At 40.0% G+C, this 22,287-nt stretch overlaps 1 protein-coding gene across 1 annotated transcript in view; it reads left to right on the top strand.

The window, feature by feature from the left end:
- Nucleotides 1-22,287, top strand: part of elp4 (elongator acetyltransferase complex subunit 4) — a 57,662-nt gene that overhangs the window by 14,272 nt on the left and 21,103 nt on the right. Inside the window, exons 7-9 of the mRNA XM_068316450.1 lie at nt 5-193; nt 4,421-4,529; nt 6,946-7,052. Of these exons, the coding sequence (XP_068172551.1) occupies nt 5-193; nt 4,421-4,529; nt 6,946-7,052 (405 nt within the window). The remainder of the gene's footprint in view (nt 1-4; nt 194-4,420; nt 4,530-6,945; nt 7,053-22,287) is intronic.

Genomic DNA, 22,287 nt, shown 5'->3' with positions numbered 1-22,287 from the left:
ACAGTCAAAGACAGCCAACATCCTTCGAATTGGTCTACATTCTCTTGGCTCAGCTATGTGGGGCGATGACCTATGTTGCCACGACAACCCCACAAATAAACACGCCCTAACTACCTTTCTCTATGGACTGCGTTCTCTGCTAAGGTCATCGCTCTCCGTTGCAGTAGTAACTGTGCCTTCCCACCTCATCCAGGTAAGATAGTATTTGACACCAAAGAACATAACTGTGAGCAAACAAGAGTACAGCTGATCTGCTCAGCCTTTTGCCTCCCATCTGATCTATGACTGTTCCATCCACTTCTTTTTTTAATTTCCGTAGTTGAAAACCATTTACAATAATTTATGAATTTAATGATTCAACAAAAATCATGATACTGAATGTCATTGCAAACTTCATGTTCTTCTTAAAATTCTATAATTTCATTTCATTTACCTCAGATTGCCACCAGAGGGAAAAAGACGGGCCTTTTCCATGCACTTTTAATTTGTATTGTTCGTTAAAGAATTACAACAAAGTTTCAAGTTTTTTGAACTAAGGCCTCCCAGTGACACAGTGATTTGGTGTAACTGGTTTGACTCAAACCTGTGAAGGGCCTCTTCAACATGCACCCCCCCTCTACTGGCCCAGTTCACATTTTATTCAAAGGTCTTTAAGTCTATGTTTGTTTATTTTGTTTTAATTACTTTAATCCTTAGACAGTTGGAGTGCTTTCCTCTGTATGCATTTTATCCTTTTACAAACATATCTCCTTGTAGTTGGGGTCTATCTCTGGCTGTTTTGCAGGTTTGTGTGTTTATGTGTGTGTTTCAGCGGGTATAAGTCCATGTGCATGCATCTGTGTACAGTCTGGCCTCTCAGTGTGAAAGTAGAGTCATCTGCTGAGGCATATGGCAAACTACAGCCCTCCCCCAGACCATAGAGACAGACTTGCAAGAAAATCCATTTGAGACTTTCTACCAAAATGTTACAATTTCACCTTCAATTAAACCTCTTCTTCCTCGTAGTGTGTTAACAACTACATGGAAGCCGCACTGTTTGTGATCTCTTATAAAACAAAGATATAAGTCCATGCTTAACTTCGGAACAGCTGTGTTGTCATAAAGTGTTCTGGCTCCAAGCCTGTATATGGCCGTCCACAGTTGCCTTGGCCTCGTCAAAAAAGGTAGAGTGTCTAACTAGCAGATGTCAGCTGTGGTTAGAGCGATCCCCCTGTCCCAGTCTAGCCTGGCCTCCAAACCCTTAATCTGTACCCTCCCCTTCTCCACCCTGGGGAGTGAAGAGAATGAATGGGGGAAGAAGAGGAAAGGAGGAAATTTTGGACTGAATCAGGTGTTGGGTGACAAAGCCAACATTGAGGTAATGAGAGGGTGTGTAGCTGAGAATCAAGGAAATGGCCTAATGATGATTTTAGTCTCAAATGATGTTGTTGTCATAAGAGTACATTCTTTGATTGATCATCTGAGGTCACCAATTTGTGCAGGCTGCCCATTTTAATAATTGACATGTTAGCAGAGTGACTTTTTAGCTAGTGCCTGTGCTTTGATAATTAGCTTAGTTAACAGAGTGTGGCCTTTGGAAAACTGTCTAGACAAGAAGCAGTGGGCTAGCTGGCCGAGGCTACACCGGACTCTCTATCCATTATTGAGCAGCTTGGGAAGTTTAGCAACTCACTGAAAGCCTCCATACAGCGGCCCAGTGCCACAGTCCATCTGAAACATTAATTAGGCTTGTCCTTCTGTGGTCCTCCTCCATCAAACTATCTCCTGCTACCATGCCTATCCCCGCCAGCAAAACACACAAACATAAAATTCACCCTAACATGCACCCACATTCTCCTCACCTGCTGGCCAAACCAAGTGGTATCTTGACCTATGCAAATATTTTTTCCTGCCCCACAGTACAGTCTCTTCTTGATACTAATCAGCTCTTAGAAAGGCATTGTTATAATTACATCTTGTCCACATTTATTTTGTTAAACTTGTGTTTAATTGATTCTCATTTGCATCTGCTGATCAATTTCTTGAATAAAAAATTAACTCTTTAGTTTTAGAAAAATCTAAATATTTTATTTTAAAAAAAGCGCAGCTACAGGGTCAAATTTCTAAACTCCAAAACATTATTCTATCTTATTTACTATGTCTGTCTATATGTAAAACAAATATCCCAGTTCAGCATTTCCACACCTTTTAGGGTGTACTCTTAACCCAACTTGAATTGGACAAGCTTTTAAAAATTTTCAGAATGTTCTTGATCAGGTAGCTCACAGAATGCAGTCCAATATTTGTTCACATTTTCTTATTTACAAAATGACCTGAATCTGTTACTGGTTATTTCTTATGTATTCTTATGTATGTTGAGATATTTTTCTTTTATCGCTGTGAATTGGGAACAGATCAGTAAGATTGTTGGACATACCATTAATAAGGCCCTTCCCAGCTATGTTGCTCTTTATTGCATTAGTTATTAATTGAATATACTATCATAATTTAAATAGAAATAGTTCGTTGCCTACTTCAGCTTGGAAAACAGTATTTTTTACCTATTTCTCTGATTTTTTCAAATGTCTTCTGCTAAAGTTAATAGGACTAAAGTTGACACTGTGCTCAACAGTCTAGAGCCACTACAATCATATATAAGCTAAACGAAACTAACAAACTTCAGCCTTGTGACATAATTTATATTTTTCCAATTTAATATTATTGTTGGTGTTCATTTTTTCACATTTTTTAATTTTCTCTTGAACTTTTTTACTTTTCTCCTGCATTCCCAATGTTATTGATTATGTACATTTTTTATTTATACTGCTTTAATTAACAAATGATAAAAAGAGGATAAAACTATAACTTCAGTTTTGACGTACTTGAAGACACGACTAAAATGATCATTCATGCAATATTTAATATTTCCAAGCAGTTGCATTTATTTGTGAAATAACAAACAGTCTGCTCATTCAACACACAAGACAGAATGAAAAGTCTCCTTCGGAATGATGCATTGAATTTATTGTGATAGAGTAGGAAAAAAAACAATAAATCATGTTCTGGAACAAGAAAAAACAAGTACACAAGCAGTCAAGCAAAACCAAATAAGCCAATCCGCTGTGATGAATGATGGGGTTCATCAGCAACTGCTTACATGCAGAGACTGCGGTTTACTGAAGGTAAGATGGACACTGAGCGCTGAATTCGACCTGGCAGTGACCTGACTTCAATAATATTAAGCTGACAATTATCATGTTTAGAGGATGTACAATGATGAAATCTGATCTCATTGAACCAGTATAGATTTCTTTGCATTTGAAGTGAGTCATGTTTTAGTCCTTTAAAACACAAATAAGATTTTTTTAAAAATTTTTGCAGAACAGTTAGCATTTCCCCAGTTACTTAAGCTGAAGTTGTGGAGCATTTTCATGTCTTACTGGTGATGTCATGCTCTTTCCAAGGCCTCACAGCAGCTCATTGTGGATTCTTCTGACTTTGAAACCTTTGACTACTTTTAAGTTTTGGCTTACCCTTTTTGGTCGTTCTGTACCATTGGTGTTTTGCATAATTTGTTATTTATTTATTTTTATTTATGGCCAAACACTGACATTAATTGCTGTATTACAATGACCTAAGATACCCTGTAAGTGCTGGTGGCCCTGGCTAGTGGAGTATGCATATTTTAAAAGTAGGACAAAACTGAAAAGGAAGAAGAAAGAGTGGGGAAAAGACATGAAGGCATGAAAACTGCATTAGGCGGTGGCAGCCAACACAGAGAGAAGGATGTGAATGATTAAAGAAGCAAAGAGATTAATAATGCAGGACTCCCTCTTTCCCTCTATTGCAGTATCCCTCTCTCTCCTCCTTCTCCACTCACTTTACCCTCTGTGTCCAACCTTTTGTATTTTTCACCGTCATTCTTTATGACTACTGTATTTGCCCCTGATTTGTCTGGTTAAGGCACTGACCTAACCAGTAGGGGGAGCTCTCCCCATCAAGCCTCTGCTTCCTTTTCCCACCTACCCTCTGGCCTCCCCTGCTGCGATGGTTTGAGACTGTGCAACAACTGTGAACTCTTTCATAAGAATACATCTTTTGATGGTATAAATAATTTTAAACTATTGCCATTTTCCCATGCTACTTTACAAGTATGACTGATTTAAAATGTGTGTCCATTCACGTTCCCTAACAGCACCTGCGACCCCCAACAAACCCCTTCACCACTTCATCACCCTCATCTCAACCCATGGGCAGAAATGACCCCAGCTACGGGAAATTATGACCTATTTAATTGCAACAATGATGGCTCTTCAGGAGGCTTTTAATTACCTGCTTATGTCTCTCTCTCGTTCTCTCTTTCTTTCCCTCTCTCTCTCCGTCTTTCTCATTCTCTCCCTCTCTCCCTCCCTCTCTCCCTCTCTCCCTCTCGTTCCTACAGGACAGAGCTCTAATGGGAAGCATAACCAGGCTATGTGACAATGCCATAGCGCTGGAATCATTCAAAGGCTCTGAAAGAGAGACCAACCCACTCTACAAAGATTACCATGGTAAGAACACACACGCACTCGCTTATCTTTCTATCTCTTTTCCAACACATACACAAATATACACACAGGCAGTGCATTAAGGCTGGGGCTGGGCTGTGGATGGAGGCAGGGCAGCCCCCTTGCAGGCCAGGCTGTCAGTGCAAGTTAGTGTGCTGCTGCTCAATCAGACGTGCTACTCAGTAGACAGGCCGGGGGGGATTCAGCTGCCACGCTGTACCCCCTCTCCCTCGCACTCTCAAACCCTCCATTCCTGCCCCCCCCCCCCACCTCCAGCACAGCCTCTCTCCCTCTCGCCTCGCCCTCTCTCCATCCCTAGTCTCATACCCCTGAGGCTCTGGAACAGAGCGGACCAACACTGGGGAATCGATATTCTCACCATCACTCTCTCTTCCTCTCTGTCTCTATCTTTCTGTCCCTTGCTCGATGTCTCCATGGCCAAAATGCTCCACTGATAAATGGAGGGCAAGGCTTTCAGTCGGGGAAGAAGACATGGGTAAGGGATGACTGGAGAGATGGAAAAGGAGGAAAGGAGTGAAGGGTGCAACATGGTTTGTCCCCACTCTCTCAGTTCTCAACATCAATTTGCCTCCACAGTTTTACCATTCCTTTTTCTCCTTTTTGCTTCCTTCCTTTCTATCTCTCTATCACACTCTTCACACATAAAGGTCAGTTTATGTGAGTGTAGTATTTTTAGCTGTGTCTCTCGTACTCTCCACTCTTAGGCTTTTCCTCTCAGTTTTCCCCGCCCCTCCTGGGGTAAGACAGCCCTAGTTGTGACAGATTAAGGGATGACGAGTAAAAAAATTCAATGGCAGATTTTGGTTTCTTCCAACAGCATGTTTTACTGAGATGGTACATGTCATTTTGATCACATCCCTCTCATATCACACACCCCATTGCAAACTGATTCAACACGAGTGTCGTCATGTTTCATCTTTGAAAATAATTACAAGAATGTTAATAATATTTTTTAATTTCCTGGTCAACACTATTTGGCCCCTGTTTTAACCAGCCAGAGAAATTCTGTTTGGATTATGAAATACATTTACGTGCATTATTGTTTTGATGAGTGTACATGGCCGCAGACGCATCTGGTGTGAGAGTGCGTGCAGATACGCGTGCATGCATGTTTGCGGCAGCAGTTCAGGGCTGCTCAGAGCATGCTGGCAAGCCTGTCATTGCAAATCACACGAGGGGAAATCACCCAAGTGCACAGAGGAGAGAACCCACCATCCCCCTCTTTCTCTGTCTGTCTGCCTTTCTCCATTACTCCCTCGATCTCGTCTTCTCTCTCACGCTCATTTATACCACCTCACTTGTACTGTACTTTTTACAGTTTCATGAAAGTATAACATTGTGGTAACTGTAAAATGTGTCCGAAGCTTTGCAGGAATATTTAGCTTGCAAGTTTGTTTTATTTCCCATATTCTTCTAATGCATATTGGTATTTGGAAGTTTTACAGTGCACTAGTCTCCATCGCCAGGAAAATAGTTTGAATGATAGTGTCTGAAAACAGGTCCTTTCAAGGGAGATTTATTTTACACTAACTAATAATACATTTCATTTCACTGGCGCATTTCCATTTAGTTTTTGATGATTAGTAATGATGTATTAAAACATATTAGGTAATCATTGATTTTATTGCAGTATTTTCAAAAACATCACCAAATTGACATGGTTGGTCATTGAAAGCTTGATTTTAAATTATGTCATGTTATTTAAAGTACAAACAAGAGATGTAAACATGATAAAGCTTCTTTCAATAAATCAAAAAGATTATTTGAAATATACGAAAGTGTGATAATATTTTGGGAATTTATTATACCAGCATAAACAGGTAGTGGGTGGAGTTAAAAAGCGTGACAGTGTGAGGTTTTCAAGTGAGCTTATTGAAATATATAGGTGGGGAGATGCTTCTTCATAGCATACCATATATCGAAAATTATGTATACTGTGCTAATCTAGGCTTATAAAAGGACTGGAGTATATGGCATAAACTGATTTCAGGAGGATGTGTTGTCTTCAGATGACACTTATTTACACTTGTCATATTTATTGTTATGTTGATTTGTTGTGAAAGAATTTGATAAACAAGACTTCCACATGTGAAATCATTGCACACATAAATAATGTTTCCTTGAAAATAAGTGTAATGACTATAAATAATACCTGAATTCTTGGGGTAGTGAGTAAACATTTGTATTGAACATTGTATCTGTAATTTAAACAGGGAAAAATAATATTTCAAAGACTTAACCCTTTCTGTGTTGAACTATTTTAGCAAGAGTTTCACACTGTAAAAATAACGTGCATTTAATTGTTTTTAAGACACAGTTCAACATAAAAGTAGTGAACAGACTAGTATATGATGCTTAAACTTTCCCTCTTTAAATCCCTTCTTACATTCATTCACAGGCCTGCTACATGTGCAACAGACACCTCACTTGAACTGCCTGGTGAGTAACCTCCCTGACCACAAGGACCTGGCCTTCAAGCTCAAGAGAAAACAGTTCAGTATTGAGGTACGTTGTCAGGATTACTCACCATAACTAGGATTTTATTCTAAAGATAATATTATACTCAGCAGTGCAACCATCTTCAGTTATTTTTTATGTTGTCATATATTTTTGTTTTATTTTGTGGCTCTCATTTTACTCTAGGAATGTGTATTTTTAATAACACCGTGTATACAGTAGCAAGAGCTAGATTCAGTTATAAAATATTTAATAATCAAAACATTTTTTAGCACTCATCAAGTTCGGTGCAGGACTCAAGATGATGATAAAGATAAACCTCTCTTATTGGCCAAGACCTGCTATTCTGTGTGAACTTACTGTGTCTGCTATTGGGTGTTGGAATCAAAGGTGACGCTATTGATTATCCACTGTTGCTGCCACACTCAGTGAAGAGGCAACAAAGTGAGAAGACTGTCTATATTCATGAATGTGCCATGAGAAGTAGATGACAGTAGTAATTGAATATATTTATATTTTCATTTACTAAAGGAGTATGGACGCCAACACTGCAGGACAAAGTACAATGAGGCTATGTTATTGTCAAACACTAGTTCCAGAATTCAGGATGACAATAAGACCCAAAGGCCTTGTCTTTACTGAAATGTTTCTCTGTGCAGTCATCAATGGCAGCATCCAAGTACATTTGGGATGTGGTTGACATACAGTAAATGTTGGCTCTTACCTGTATTGGCTGTGCTGTCACTTGTCTGCATCTATTCTGATATTTTCCAGTATGTAGCTCCACTTACAGGTATATGTAGTGAAATTCTTGTCTGAAAGGTTACACCATTTTTCTTTATTTAATTTGATTAAGGCTTCGGTATCTATCCCAGGAGCCTTTGTCTTGTAGACACTATAAAATTGGAACCACATGACAGATTTCTTCTTTTTTACTGGTTGAATTATTTTTCCACATTTCATCAATGCTTAAATCCATTGATTAGTTTGACTTTGTGCAGAGTATAGGGCATATGTTCTAAATAGCAAAAGAATGTATGGCCTTGCCCATTCTTATGTCATTTTGATTTGATTTGTAATTCTCACTCTTCCTGGCAGAGACACATCCATTTTGCCTATGTCACATCATCACACTCACCCAGAGCAATCAATCTGTCATTGAACTACCACTCTCAAGACAAATTAAGGGGCCCTACTCTCAGCTCAGGCTCATAATTGGTCCTCATTACATTATCATTACCTTATCACACCGTGGCTCTGAGTGAGGCCTATTGTCTTGTACATAAGGTGAAGCAGAGGATAGGAGTCCCTCCCCCAGAACTTCTCCACAACCTATGGTCATCCCCTTTTCATCCTATGCTGGCTTTCACCATCTTTCTGACTCAGTTTGCTGTCTGCATTAGGCCCCTCTCCTCCATTCTTTGACACCCTGAATAGGCTACTGTAGTATAGATTTATAGCATCAATAAAAGTCAAGGTGGTTATCCTCAGTGCTCTTTTAATTAGGCCTCTTTATTGGGCAAGCCAGGGGGCTTAGGCCTGGAGCATCCCTGCAGCACGGTGGGGCCTGGAAACTATGTAATTTATCCCAGCAGCACATTGTAAAGCTCAAGCTTTGTTTGGCTGCTTTGTTGACGGAATTTCATTGGTGTTTTTTGTGGAATGGAAGCCACCCATTTGCATTGCCCTTATTCTGTACACATATTAAAAGAAAGTCAAAGCGTTATCAACACAAGATTTTTCAAAATTCGCCCCTGGCATAAGACACTACATAATATGAAATGTCAGTCACTGTCCTTGGCCATTACACTATATGTGTTTTGGAAATTCCCAGAGAACATCGTAACATATCACCAGCCATGCATTAAATCAATCACAACACAGATTAGTCACTTTTATGAGGAACCGGTAGTTATTTCCTCCTTTTGTGTTCTCTGGCAAGGTGATCAGCTGTCATTTTTAGTTTGTACATCTTAGAGGGAGATGTCACAAAATTTGAGTACACATTGGATCTATACCCTTCAATACAGAGAGATTGATTTATATCAGAATGCATGCATGTATGACTATTTCTGTGTTGTTGCTACGTGGCTCATGTCCTGTGTTTGACCTATTGGTCAATTGCTTCGGTGGGCCTCTGATTGACACATGCAGTGGTGATATGAGTCTAAATCCAATGTCTGGAGTGTGACAGCTCACACCATCCCTGCTAATCATCTGATTTACGCAGGATATTGGACTCCTCTGCCTGGGGCCATATAATACAGCATTCTTATGCTATTTTGCTTAATTCTTTAGGTTTTCCCACATCCATCATGGCAGTGATATAACCAGATGTTTCAAAATTTTATTTCTTTTCCAAACTGTAAATTAAGTGAATCTATCTTTACTCCATACACTCTCTAAATTGTTCTGTAATATGACATCGATGGATGTTGGGTGATTAACAGTGCTAGCTCCTGACGAGTTGGGTCAGGCAGTTAAATTTCACCTCAGCTGTGTGTTGAGTCATTGTGTTGACTAATTTCTTGACTGCTGTTTGACTCATGACTTTTACATTAAGCACCTTGAGAATGCAAAAATTATTTTTTTCTCACATCATGAAGGCTTTGCCACTACAAACATTCTCTGTTAGTGTGTTGCAGTAATTGTTTTCACTACTTAGTTCCCAGCCCCACAAACCGAAGCTGCATTGCCAAAAGTTGTGCTGAATGCGTGAGTTTCTCAGACTAGCAGTTGACGTTTCGCAGAGTTCAACTCGCGGTTGATGAGCAGTTATTAACTGTGACGCCTGAAGCCAGAATTAACCCATGGCCCTGTCTGAGCAGGTAGAGGAGTGTTAGGTGTTTGGACAAGATTAACACATACTCAGAGACATACACAGACGTTGCTTACTCCCACACAGAGAGATATTGACATTCATACCGCAGCACAGGTCCATACCTAAGAAATGCACGTATGTGACACGCAATGTCTTGAGAATTTTTTTCAGTTGCTCATGTGAACCTAGCACAGTTTTCTGTCACTAGTCCTACAGGTAAGGATGCTTGTAGGATGAAGCTCTGAAGAATGCAGATGGCACGCGATTACATTCTCCTTTGTTTGACCCTTTAAACTGACAGGCAGTGTGCCTGTGGGGTACTGGGGTGCACGGGGGCAAATACGGTATAAGATGGGATTTGTGTCAAATTAGTCTTCTCTTAGTGAGGCTGTTTGGAGGTGTCTGATGTGCGCTGAACTCTGTCAATTTGAAGGCTGTGTAGTCTGAACACATTTGTTGGCCTTCAAGAAAACTTTGCAGTCTAAAGAATTTATGGCTTTATATGACTTAACTTTTTTGTATGTCAGTTTAAATCCTCACTAAATGTAGCCGCAAGAGGACACAAGCCAGTGTCTTATTGTACCAGTCCCAACCTCGGATAAATACAGAGGGTTGCATCAGGAATGGCATCCGGTGTAAAACTTTTGCCAAATCAAACATGAGAATCAAACCTATGACTTCCATAACGGATCGGTCGAGGCCCAGGTTAACAACGACCGCCATCAGCGCTGTTGACCTACAGGGCACCGGTGGAAATTGTACTACTGTTGGTCGAAGAAGGAGAGGAGGAAAGTGTGCCCGTAAGAAGAGAGAGATGAGGAACGGCAAGAGTATAGGACTGAGAGTAAGGACGTTGAATGTTCAAACTATGACAGGAAAAGGTAGAGAGTTGGTTGACATGATACAGAGGAGGAAGGTAGACATACTGTGTGTCCAGGAGACCAGGTGGAAAGGCAGCAAGGCTGGAAGTTTAGGGGCAGGGTTCAAGTTGTTCTATCATGGTGTAGATAGGAAGAGGAATGGAGGAAAAGTGTGCTGGTGCCCATTTTTAAGAACAAGGGAGACGTGCAGAGTTGTGGCAACTACAGAGGAATAAAGCTGATGAGCCATACAATGAAGTTATGGGAAAGAGTAGTTGAAGCTAGACTAAGGGCAGAAGTGAGCATTTGTGAGCAGCAGTATAGTTTCATGCCAAAAAAGAGTACTACAGATGCAGTATGTTGAGGATGTTGATAGAGAAGTACAGAGAAGGCCAAACGGAGCTGCATTGTGTTTTTGTAGATCTGGAGAACGCTTATGACAGGATGCCCAGAGAGGAACTGTGGTATTGTATGAGGAAGTCTGGAGTGGCAGAGAAGTATGTTAGAGCGGTGCAGGACATGTATGAGGACTGTAAGACAGTGGTGGGGTGTGCTGTAGGTGTGACAGAGGAGATAAAGTCACTTCTGCCCTTAGTCTAGCTTCAACTACTGTTTCCCATAACTTCATTGTGTGGCTCATCAGCTTTATTCCTCTGTCATAGATTTGATTCGCATGTTTGATATTGCAAAAGTTTTACATCGGATGCCCTTCCTGACACAACCCTCTGTATTTATCCGGGCTTGGGACAGACACAATAAGACACTGGCTTGTGCCTTCTTGCGGCTACATTAAAATAGGGGAAGACAATAATGGTACTAAGTGGAAGAAGACATAAGGAGAATAAGATGGTGAACTGAAAGAGTCCAAGGGAGGTGTGTAGAGTTGGTTAATGTTTCTTGGCATGTCCTCAAAATGTCTTTAAGACAACGCCTGTGTGTGCCCCCCTGTTGAAGCCTGTGGGTGCTGAGGGAAGGGTGTTAATGGACCTATGTGAGGAGCAGAGAGAGAAGGCTTGGAGAGGAAAGGGAGGTATAAACAGAGAGGAGCAGTTAAGTGATTCTCAGGTCAGGTCTAATTAAAATGAGGGCTATTCCTCAGAGGCATCAAAACCGCCTTATTGAGGGAGGAATAAAAGGGAAGGGAAAGACAGAATTGTAGAATACAGAATGACTCAGAGACCCAGTCCTCAGGGCTTGCTTGTGTATATGTTTACATGTTTGTTTGCTTTCCATGCCTTCCCTATATCTGCTTCCCCGTGTCTCATATAATGCTTGGTACAACAGATTAGAGAATAGACAATGCTAAGAAGAACTCATGTGAAGAACTGAATTGGGTCATTTAATATTTACATCCATTAGTTGATCAGAATAGATATTCACAGACTGAATAAAGTAAATGCAAACAATAGGCTTATTGGATGTCTTGAACCTATTAGCGGAATAAAAATTGTCACTTTCTCTACACATTCCTGTGATTCCTACATGTGCCTTGGGAGTAATGTTCAGATGGGAATTGACCTTTGGAATAATATTCAAACTGAATAATTTATTCTTCCTCCCTTGGTGCACACCAGCCTCTGTCACATTTTGGAATGAGGTGTGCTTATGGTTTGTGCATGTATGAGAAAGGGAGGGAGAGAGCCTTGTACAGGCCAGTCAGTGGCACGCAATCGACCCCCCCAGCTGAACAATATTCACAACATACATCAGATTTCAATCTATTATTTAACAGGGATTTTATCTATTCTGCAAATGTGCATGTGTGTTTGAAAAGGGCCAGCTTGTAAGTCCTCTGTGCACAGTCTTTGGGGTGTATGGGAAGATGAAAACATATGCAAGTTTTTGTTGGTTGTTTGCTGGTTTTGTAAATACTGCTCTAAATCTCTTGATTGAGAAAACCAAGCCTACAACACCAAGGCCAACTCTTACAAAGAATCCACTGAGTTTTACTGCTGGAAGTGTAAATTTACCCTGTTACAGTGGCTTAGTGATCTGATATGAAGTCAAGGCATGGAAGATGTGCTTGTCCAGACAAGGTCAAAGTTCAGAATTCATTCAGAACACTGGATAAAACATACCCGGACAAGGTTTTGGGTTTTTTTAGTTTTTTTAGCATTGTCTTGGAACGCCTAGGGATGAAAAACCAGTCATTCCTTTGTTTGCTATAGTCGGGTAAAGCACAGAAAAAGTTAATATCTTGGAATGTGTGCTGCCCTCTATGCTATATCAACGCAGTGCCGAAACGTTTCTTACAAACAGGCCATATTAAAGGAAACAAAACAGGGCATGTGTGCTCTTCCTGCCAGATTGAGTAACATTGTAGTCTGCCTGAACTCGCCCTGGAAGTGAAGCTGTTTCATCAGTGAGCAGTGAACCTTTAACATAGTCCATGTACCACTCAGTCCCCATCAGACTAGACTGGCCAAGCTGGACTCAGACCTGATTAAAGTAGCCCAAGTTGTCTTCAGTTTCTATTAGAGAGATAAGGGGTAAAAGGCTGTAACTTATATGCCGTCCATGGGGTCTAGTGGTACTATATATATGTAAGTGTGTTCAGAAAGGTTTCCTCATTAGCATAATGGTAGTGACTGGAGACCCATTGGCCCCCTGATGTTTATTAACTAGGTCTTTATTATATGCTTTGTATTATCAGTCCTTTTATTGTCATCTTCTAGGCTTTAGTGAATATCTTTGAATGCTGTCTTACGTTTGTGCGCTTTTGGGTGTTTTAAGATCTAAATGGTAATTGTGTTCACAATAGATTCTGTACATAAGCTCTTCCATTTTTATCACAGTTGAGCATGGTTCACTTTTTTCTAATTTATTATTGATTGTGTGAATTCAGACTTAGTTGGTAGTCAAAGCAAACAACCATGTAATGAGCAAGAAAAATCAATTCATTTGTTGTCATTCTTTTAAAATAGATTCAAACAATTCATCACACAAAATCAGACATCAAGGAAATAAGAATTAATGCTGGAATGCTGTTATAAGATAGATAGATAGATAGATAGATAGATAGATAGATAGATAGATAGATAGATAGATAGATAGATAGATAGATAGATAGATAGATAGATAGATAGATAGATAGATAGATAGATAGATAGATAGATAGATAGATAGATAGATAGATAGATAGATACTTTATTAATCCAGGAGGAAATTCGACATATCCACTGCTCAGGCATTACATAACGAATAAATACTACATAAACACCAGGAGAAAAAGAAGCACTGACATCACAGGACATACCACAGACATGTGTTCAAAATAATAGCAGTCTGTTTAAAAAATTGAGTAAAGCCTAAAATCCTTATAATGGTTTTTATTTCCATGCATTGGGAACACTGCACATTATATTCTAAATCAAAACATGAAGAAAAAAGCAGAAATTCTTTAATTACTTTACATAAAATTGGGCGGCACGGTGGCACAGTGGTTAGCGCTGCCGCCTCACAACACGGCGGACCCGGGTTCGAGTCCTGCTCTGTGTGGAGTTTGCATGCTCTCCCCGTGTCTGCGTGGGTTCTCTCCGGGTTCTCCGGCTTCCTCCCACCTCCAAAAGCATACACTTCAGGTTGATTAGCCGTTCCAAATTGCCCGTAGGAATGAGTGTGTGTGTGAATGGTTGTATGTCTGTGTGTGTGGCTCCGCGGTGCACTGGCGTCGTGCCCGGAGTGTCCCACGCCCTATGCCGCCGAGATAGGCTCCAGCTCCCCGTGACCCGCTACGGCGGATACAGCGGTGGTAATCTGAAGATGACTGACTGACTTTACAGAAAATTAAGAAAAATGAACATTGGGCTGCAGTGTCTGCATTTTACTTTACAAACTCAAATATTTGCTATATAAACTGAAAAATATCCAGGATTCAGTATTCCTATGAATCACTAAACTAATATTTAGTTGTATAGCCACTGTTTCTGAGAACCGCTTCACATCTGTGTTGCATGGAGTCGACCAACTTCTGGCATCTGTGAACAGGTATTCCAGCTCAGGATGATTTGACAACGTTCCATAATTCCTCTGCATTTCTTGGTTTTGCCTCAGAAACAGCATTTTTAATGTCACCCCACAAGTTTTCTATCGGATTAAGGTCCGGGGATTGGGCTGGCCACTCCATGACTTTAATTTTGTTGGTCTGGAACCAAGAAGCTGCTCGCTTACTGGTGTGTTTGGGGTCGTTGTCTTGTTGAAACACCCATTTCAAGGGCATTTCCTCTTCAGCATAAGGCAAAATGACCTCTTCAAGTATTTTGATGTATCCAAACTGATCCATGATCCCTGGTATGCGATAAATAGGCCCGACACCATAGTAAGAGAAACCCCCATATCATGATGCTTGCACCACCATGCTTCACTGTCTTCAGAGTGTACTGTGGCTTGAATTCAGTGTTTGGGCGTCGTCTGACAAACTGTCTGCGGCTCTTAGACCCAAAGAGAACAATCTTACTCTCATCCGTCCACAAAATGTGTCTCCATTTCTCTTTTGGCCAGCCAATGTGTTCTTTGGCAAATTGTATCCTCTTGTCTTTTTTTTAACAGTGGGACTTTGCGGGGGCTTCTTGCTGATAGATTAGTTTCACACAGGCGTCTTCTAATTGTCACAGCACTCACAGGATGTCTTTGATCATCCTGGAGCTGATCATTGGCTGAGTTTTCACCATTCTGGCTATTCTTCGATCCATTCGAATGGTAGTCTTCCATTTTCTTCCACGTCTCTCTGGTTTTGCTTTCCATTTTAAAGCATTGGAGATCATTTCAGTTGAGCAGCCCATCATTTTCTGTGCTTCTATGTTTTCCCTTCATTAATCAACATTATAATCAAAGTACGTTTTTCTTCTGAACAATGTCTGGAACGATCCATTTTTCTCAGGTTTTCAGAGAGAAATGCATGAGCAACATGTGCTGGCTTCAACCTTAAATAAGGGCCACCTGATTGACACCTGTTTTTTCACAGATTGAATGACTTCACTAATTGAACTCCATACTGCTATTTTTTTGAACACGCCCTTCAATTCATTATTCAATTACACAGACTCAGGAGCATACATATCATAAATGTTGGCTCTGTTGGTTTTCTATGACCCTACTACAGCAACTGGTAAATTATTTGCCATGCAGTAATATAATTTCTACCAAAAACAGGTTATTCATGTTGGACTGCTATTATTTTGAACACAACTGTACACTACACTAAACAGTATAAAATTAAATAGAAATTAAATAAACATGCATGCGGTTGTTAATACAGACTTTACACTAAACAGCATTCTTTCTCAAATTGTACTGAAACAAATTTTGCATTGTTTGGATAGATTAAAATACTGGCAAAAGGCAAAGATTGTCCTGTTTTGCCTGAACAAGCAAAAGTGAAAGTTTTGTCACTGTAGTTGATTCACAGAGAAAGTTAAAATTGCCATCATGGGCACAAATAGCTCAATGGTCGGAGTTGTTCAAAGGTGGAATGTTGATCCGGACCAGGGGCATCAAACTCAGGAAGGCTCTCTGCTTGGTTCCTAAAAAAACTTTCCCACACTCTCACTACTCATTGTCCTGGGGGCTCAGGATGAGTATTTGCGTGTATTTCTCTCTGTGTGTCTTTAGTCTTTATGAATCTTGCATTATATGTAATGTGCATACATTTAACACAGTCTTTTCAATGCCACGTTGTCCACTATGTCCTTCAGGTCTTTTTGCAAAAGATTTGTTTTCTGATCTGGATCACAGAGTTGCAGGCAAAAGAAAGTTGACTCCTCATCGATACTGTTGAATGAAAGTAATGCCATGTCACATCTGTTCAGCTTGACAATCACATTTAACACAGTTTTTGCAAAAAACAACAACTATCCATTCTCACTTCAAAATGAGTCATCTGTTTTTGGAAATCTAACACAAGGAGGCAGTCGGGACATGAACGACACGTCATCACAGCATGTCTCGTGCTTAATTTAATTCATTTCTCTGCTTAAGAAAAAGGATAATTAGGGATCCAAGGTAATTTTATCAGATTTTGTTAGCATTTTTTCTGTCATCAGTCTCTCATCTTTTGCCTGATGAAAACAAATTCTTATCCTATCACCAATTGTATTCTTTAGCACTAAATAAAAGTATTTGTTTCAGCTAATTATGGGAGCTACTTAACCTTTGCTTCTCTGAATATGGTTGTGTTTAAATGAGATTCACCAAACAGTCCACACAGAGTTGTTTAAAGTGGTGTTGGCCATTGACAAAAGTTGGCTGGTTGTTGAAAGTAGCAGTGCTCATTAATTTTATGAGGGCAAGTGTCCCCGTCCTTCAGAGTTCACAGGTGGCTATTGAAAGGCCTGGCCAGATGATGGAGGATAGTTAGGACACATATGGAGTGCTGAATAGACTTTAATTACACTCAGTAGATGAGTAAGAGGGCCATTCAGAGGACAAGCCTGCACTTCAGAAGGCAAGTTAGACACCAAAGTAATGCTGCCTTATTGGAAATCTCGCAACCTCATCCATCAGGGTGCATGTGTGAGTAAGTTGTATTGTGTTGTGTTGTCTTGTGTTTATGCATCAAAAATTATTGTGTTTGCATATCTGTGTGTTCTACGTAACACACATAAGGGAATGTGCTAAGGTGGGGGAGGCAATGGGTGGGAGAATACTCGAGTGTGTGGCTTAACCAAACTTTTCTTTTGTCCCTAACAATGATGAGTGATGATGAGTGACAGGGGTGTTAGGAGTGGGATCTGGGGAACAGAATGTGCCTAAGCAGTGTCCAGCCAAACACACAAAAGACAGCAAAAGGTCAAAACTGTGGCAAGCTTTTTATGCCCTGGCATATAATGGTGTATCATAATATGTATCTCATAGTTAGCTAAAACATTTTTATAGTGATGTGTCAATATTGCCTTCATTGAGGAATTGATGTTGGTCTGTTGTTTTGTTTCGATTACATCCCACTTCAAAGCGGTGATGTATTGCAATTGTCAGTGTTCGTCTGTTCGTCCGTTAGTCTGTCCACCAAATACAGTATCTTTGCAACCGTTGCAGATAGAAAGATGAAACAAAAAGCACATTACTCTGGCGGCAGTGGGAATAAAAATGAGATGATGACCTTGACCTTGGGAAAACTAAGTCAAGGTCAAATTTAAACTTTTGTACACTCAGGAACAGGATAAGAAAAATGAGGGAGAAGGCCAGTGCAAGACAAGAGATCAAAGCTAGTGCTTTGATCTACATATGCACTAGCTTTGATCTATTGTCAAACCTATGCCCCTCTACTACCTGAGTGTTTCCCAAGTGGCAGTTGTAGGCTGAGGGTTCTTTGGCCTGAGGGTGGCTCTAGATGACAGTTCACAAGAAACCAGTATTATTATTATTATTATTATTATTGTTGTTGTTGTTGTTGTTGTTATTGTTATTATTATTATTGTCAGTGTTAGTGTGTTCGTGTGTTTGTTCGTTCGTATGTCCACCAAATATCTTCGCAACCATTGCAGTTAGAAGAATGAAACAAAAAGCAGATTACTCGGGCAGCAAAGGGGATGAAAATGATATAATGACCTTGACCCTGACAATACTAGGTCTAGGTCAAATTTCAACTTTTGTATGCTAGTGCTTTGATCTACCTATGCACTAGCTTTGATCTATGGTCAAAGCTAGTGTATAGCTTTGAGCTACCCTGAAAGGTCAAAGCTATGCAATTGTCAGGAGCTACTTTCAGGGTACCCTGACCTACCCTTCGCGGGATGTTGCAGTCTCCGACTGCCTTGTTATTGTTATTATTATTTCCTGCTTTCCTTCTCACCCTCCCCCATTTCTGAGCTCAGGCAGTGATTGTAATAAGGGTTGACAGCTCACCCCCCCACATAACCCCACCAACACTCCCCCAAGTCCCGGAAGGCCACAAAGGTTACTCCATATGTTAGTGTCAGAATTCTGATGATTTTTTTTTCATCAGACAAATAAGTTTTCTTTCAAATCTGGAAATATTTGTAAGAATCAAATCACATCACGTATAGTTCAGCTTGATACATCATAAATACATTTGGAGTAACTTTGCTATTTTTATGTTGATTTATTTTTATTGCTCTCTAATCCAGTGCTTCTTTATTTGTTGGCCCTGTTCAGACATACAGTACGTCCTGAGAAATCCAATGACAAGCACACAACTATTGTGATGAACAACATTGAGGACTCATTTCACACCTGACCACTCAGACCACATTCAGAGATGTAATTCTACATCTGTGGAGAACATCAAGTTTGATTAGGGAAGTGACCTGTTTCATATATTTGTCAAAAAAGCAAGAGAAACATATCTCTCTCCTTAATTGCTAAGCTCAAACAGTTTGAAGAAATCACATATTGATTTTTTACTCAAAGCTATTATGAGGATATTTTTTTCATACTGAGTTACTTCATTTACTAATTACAGAGAGGAAAAATCACTCTGCACAGCCCTCTTTCCACAAATCTGATTAAAGTTAACACTTTTATTTCTTGCACATCCAAAAAACACTGACATTCAGCAGTCACCATTTGAGCTTTTTGCAATGGCAGAAGTCTTGCAAAGGAGATGAGATATTTAATGCACTGCATTATAATTAAATCAGTGCAGTGAAGTTGTTGCACTCCTCAAATCTTGCAATTGGAGTGTCTTTGAATGTTTGTAAGTGTTTGTGCTTGTCTAAGCATTAGAAGACCACCTAATGAAATTATATGAGTTGTGTATGTATTGAGAGACTGGCTTGCGTGCTTAGATGGGTGAGAAATAGTGCACAAAAGCATGTGTAGTGGTAAATATTAGAGTAGGGAGAGCATTAGCAAGGTCACTGTGTACAGAAAAAAAAGTGCATTTGCAGCTCAGGCTCACTCACTTTCACAGTTTCTTTTGTCAAAGTCTCCCTCTCCACTCTGTCTAAAATCAAAGTGAGCTTTTAATGAGTGTTGCTTTCTCTGCTTTCATAGCCTTTATTCCAGTTTAGTAGCCTTCACGTTCACCTTTTTCTCCTCATTTACTACCAGATACAAAGTCAGCATGCCATCTTACTTCTTTGTAATGCTGTAATCACTGTGGAATTCAACCTTTGCTCAATTGATGAACCTCACCCTCACCACCATTACCCTTAATAAGAAAAGTGAGATAAGTGCTGAAGGGGGTGTGTTCACCTTTTTGGCACCATCTCAAAGAAGGTTTAAGTGGCATCCCAATCATGCTCCCACACATCACCACATGGGATGTTTGGAGACACATTCGACACATTCCCTTGACACACAATTATGGATTTATTTATTTGTTTGTTTATTACCACATGGGTCTTCTATCCTCTCTCAATGTGCCTCACCACTTCTGGCCTTGATGGCACACTACATATCAGCAAATAGACACTGACTGGGTGTAATCTGACTTCTCTTAATTACTGGCAGTATCCAGTAATAGGCTGCTTCCATAGATATCAGCCATTAGAGCAGTGCGTTTGAAGGAAGAGGCCTGATTGGCTACGAGTAGGTGATAAAGAATCATGCCTCATTTACCTCCAATTTTTTGTTCCCACAACCCTGTATTAAAGTCAAGCATAAAGATGGCAAAGGACTGTGTTAAAAAGATTTATGTGCTCTCCTATGCGGTGCTAGGTAATCTACTCCTCCTGATTGCATCGTCAGCAATAAGTTCTGCTCTACAAGTAAATGAATTTGGTGAATGGAAGTGATTTCAGCAAAGTTTCCATGCTGAAGTTTTTGTCAAATTCTGCCCTTTCTCCATTTGTTAAAATTCATATTAGCATGACTATTATTCTATTCATTCCATGTTCTGAATTTTATAAAATGCTCCTTCTACAGCTCTACTTTTTTTGTGTTATTTCACTTCCTCCTCAAAGAAGATCATGTCTGCTAACTTAATTGAACCAGAAGAATCCTCAAATAGACTTTAGAAACTTGAACATCATCACTCACTTACTGCAAGTTTTCCTGGGGTTGTGGGGAAAGGCATTTTTTTCAAGGTAAATGATGACCAGAACATTATTAACCAAGGCTCAGCAATATGAGCTCAATTATTTGAAACCTTTACTTAGAATAGTATTTATGAGCTAGTATTTATGAGCAGAAATATTTTTTTCTGCCCCCCCCCCCCCCACACACACACACACACACACACACAATGTCTACTAAGTTCTTAGACCACTGTAAAGATACTGAATTATTAAAACTAGGATGTCATCTTCACTGTCATATGTGAAACATTTTTCCTCTGGTTGGAAACTATTTGTGGGCTTGGTGTTTGTGATGTCAACCAATGCCCAGCACAGACTAGTGTCAGTCAGACAGAGTAGAGACAAGAGAATAAAATTGAGGAAATTCAATTAATACTTTCTAAATAAAATTTAGAAAGTATTAATTGGAATTAACTGACATGAGCAACATTAAATTTGTAAGAGGTTCTTAAAGTCAGTTTCAATACTTTTTTGGTTAATTGCCCAGCCTTAATATTGATAATACATTCAGAATGTGCTCATCTCACCCATTCACTTTGCTGTTGTCAGCACTAGAGCAGCATGTGATCTGATGACATTATATGTTTGAGTAATTCCACAGACGGCTGCACCATCCATTTCAAATGCCATAAAACAAAGTCAAACCATTAAGGATAATATACCCATTATTAGTATGGAAATTAGAAATGGAATGCCATAAAGTACTGAAAGCTTGTCACTTGAGTGACAGTTAAAGACACTCCTGGTTCAGTGAACAGTATTTATGATTTGTTTGATGTTTTTCAAACTCTATATTTGGCATATTATCCTTGGGTGGCAGCTCACACCTTGTTGGTATTTAAGACAGATTTCAACGGATATTACCGGATTGTGGCAGCAGTTGCTTTTAAGGGTGTAACTCCCTCATACCAGGGAGGTGTCGTCTGCTGACAGATCACTGTCTGGATGAGAGAGCACAGCAGCATCCCACCTCATTACGGCAGCAACACACTAACCAAGGGACCGACACACTGCTCTCTGTGATTAAGATGTAAATTTCCTGTAATTGGAATGTAAATTCATACATTTATATGAAGACGTCAGCTGTCAGATTGGAATATTGTGTCCTTTTTCCTCCCTCTCCCCTTTTCCCCAGGCAGGGAGTAGGTGCCTGTAATCTGTATCATACTCCCACAGCCCATCCTGGGATTTGCCGTTTTTTTAATGTCGGGCCCATTGTCTTGCATCCAGCCCATCATTGTAATGCTTCCCATTCATGTTTCTGTGTTTTGTTGCAGTCTGATTTGCTCTTGCTACCTGTGTTTGTTCCTCCATGCATGGCTGAGCCATTTGGGCTTTGGGGACGTGAAGGGACTTTGAGACGGGGCTGGGGTCATTGGGTGCCCGTATTTTGTGTGTGCATCGATTACTTCTGCTGAATGTTCCTCAATGCAAATAAGTCTGCCACTTTGAGAGGAAGCACATGTATCTGAAGTAATTAATTTTACCCTTGAATGCCAGCTGTGGTGTTTGTATGATGTGCTCCAAATTGAGCTTTCTCACCAAAAAGGTGTTAATTTAGGGATTTGGCAGATGAAGTGAGTGAGTCCGCCAGCAGACAATATATGGCCCAAATAATGGGGATG

Source organism: Antennarius striatus, chromosome 1 (genome assembly GCF_040054535.1).
Source record: "Antennarius striatus isolate MH-2024 chromosome 1, ASM4005453v1, whole genome shotgun sequence".
NCBI classification, from domain to species: Eukaryota; Metazoa; Chordata; class Actinopteri; order Lophiiformes; family Antennariidae; genus Antennarius; species Antennarius striatus.
Note: the sequence above shows the minus strand (reverse complement) of the source record. Positions and strands in the feature narration are given on the sequence as shown.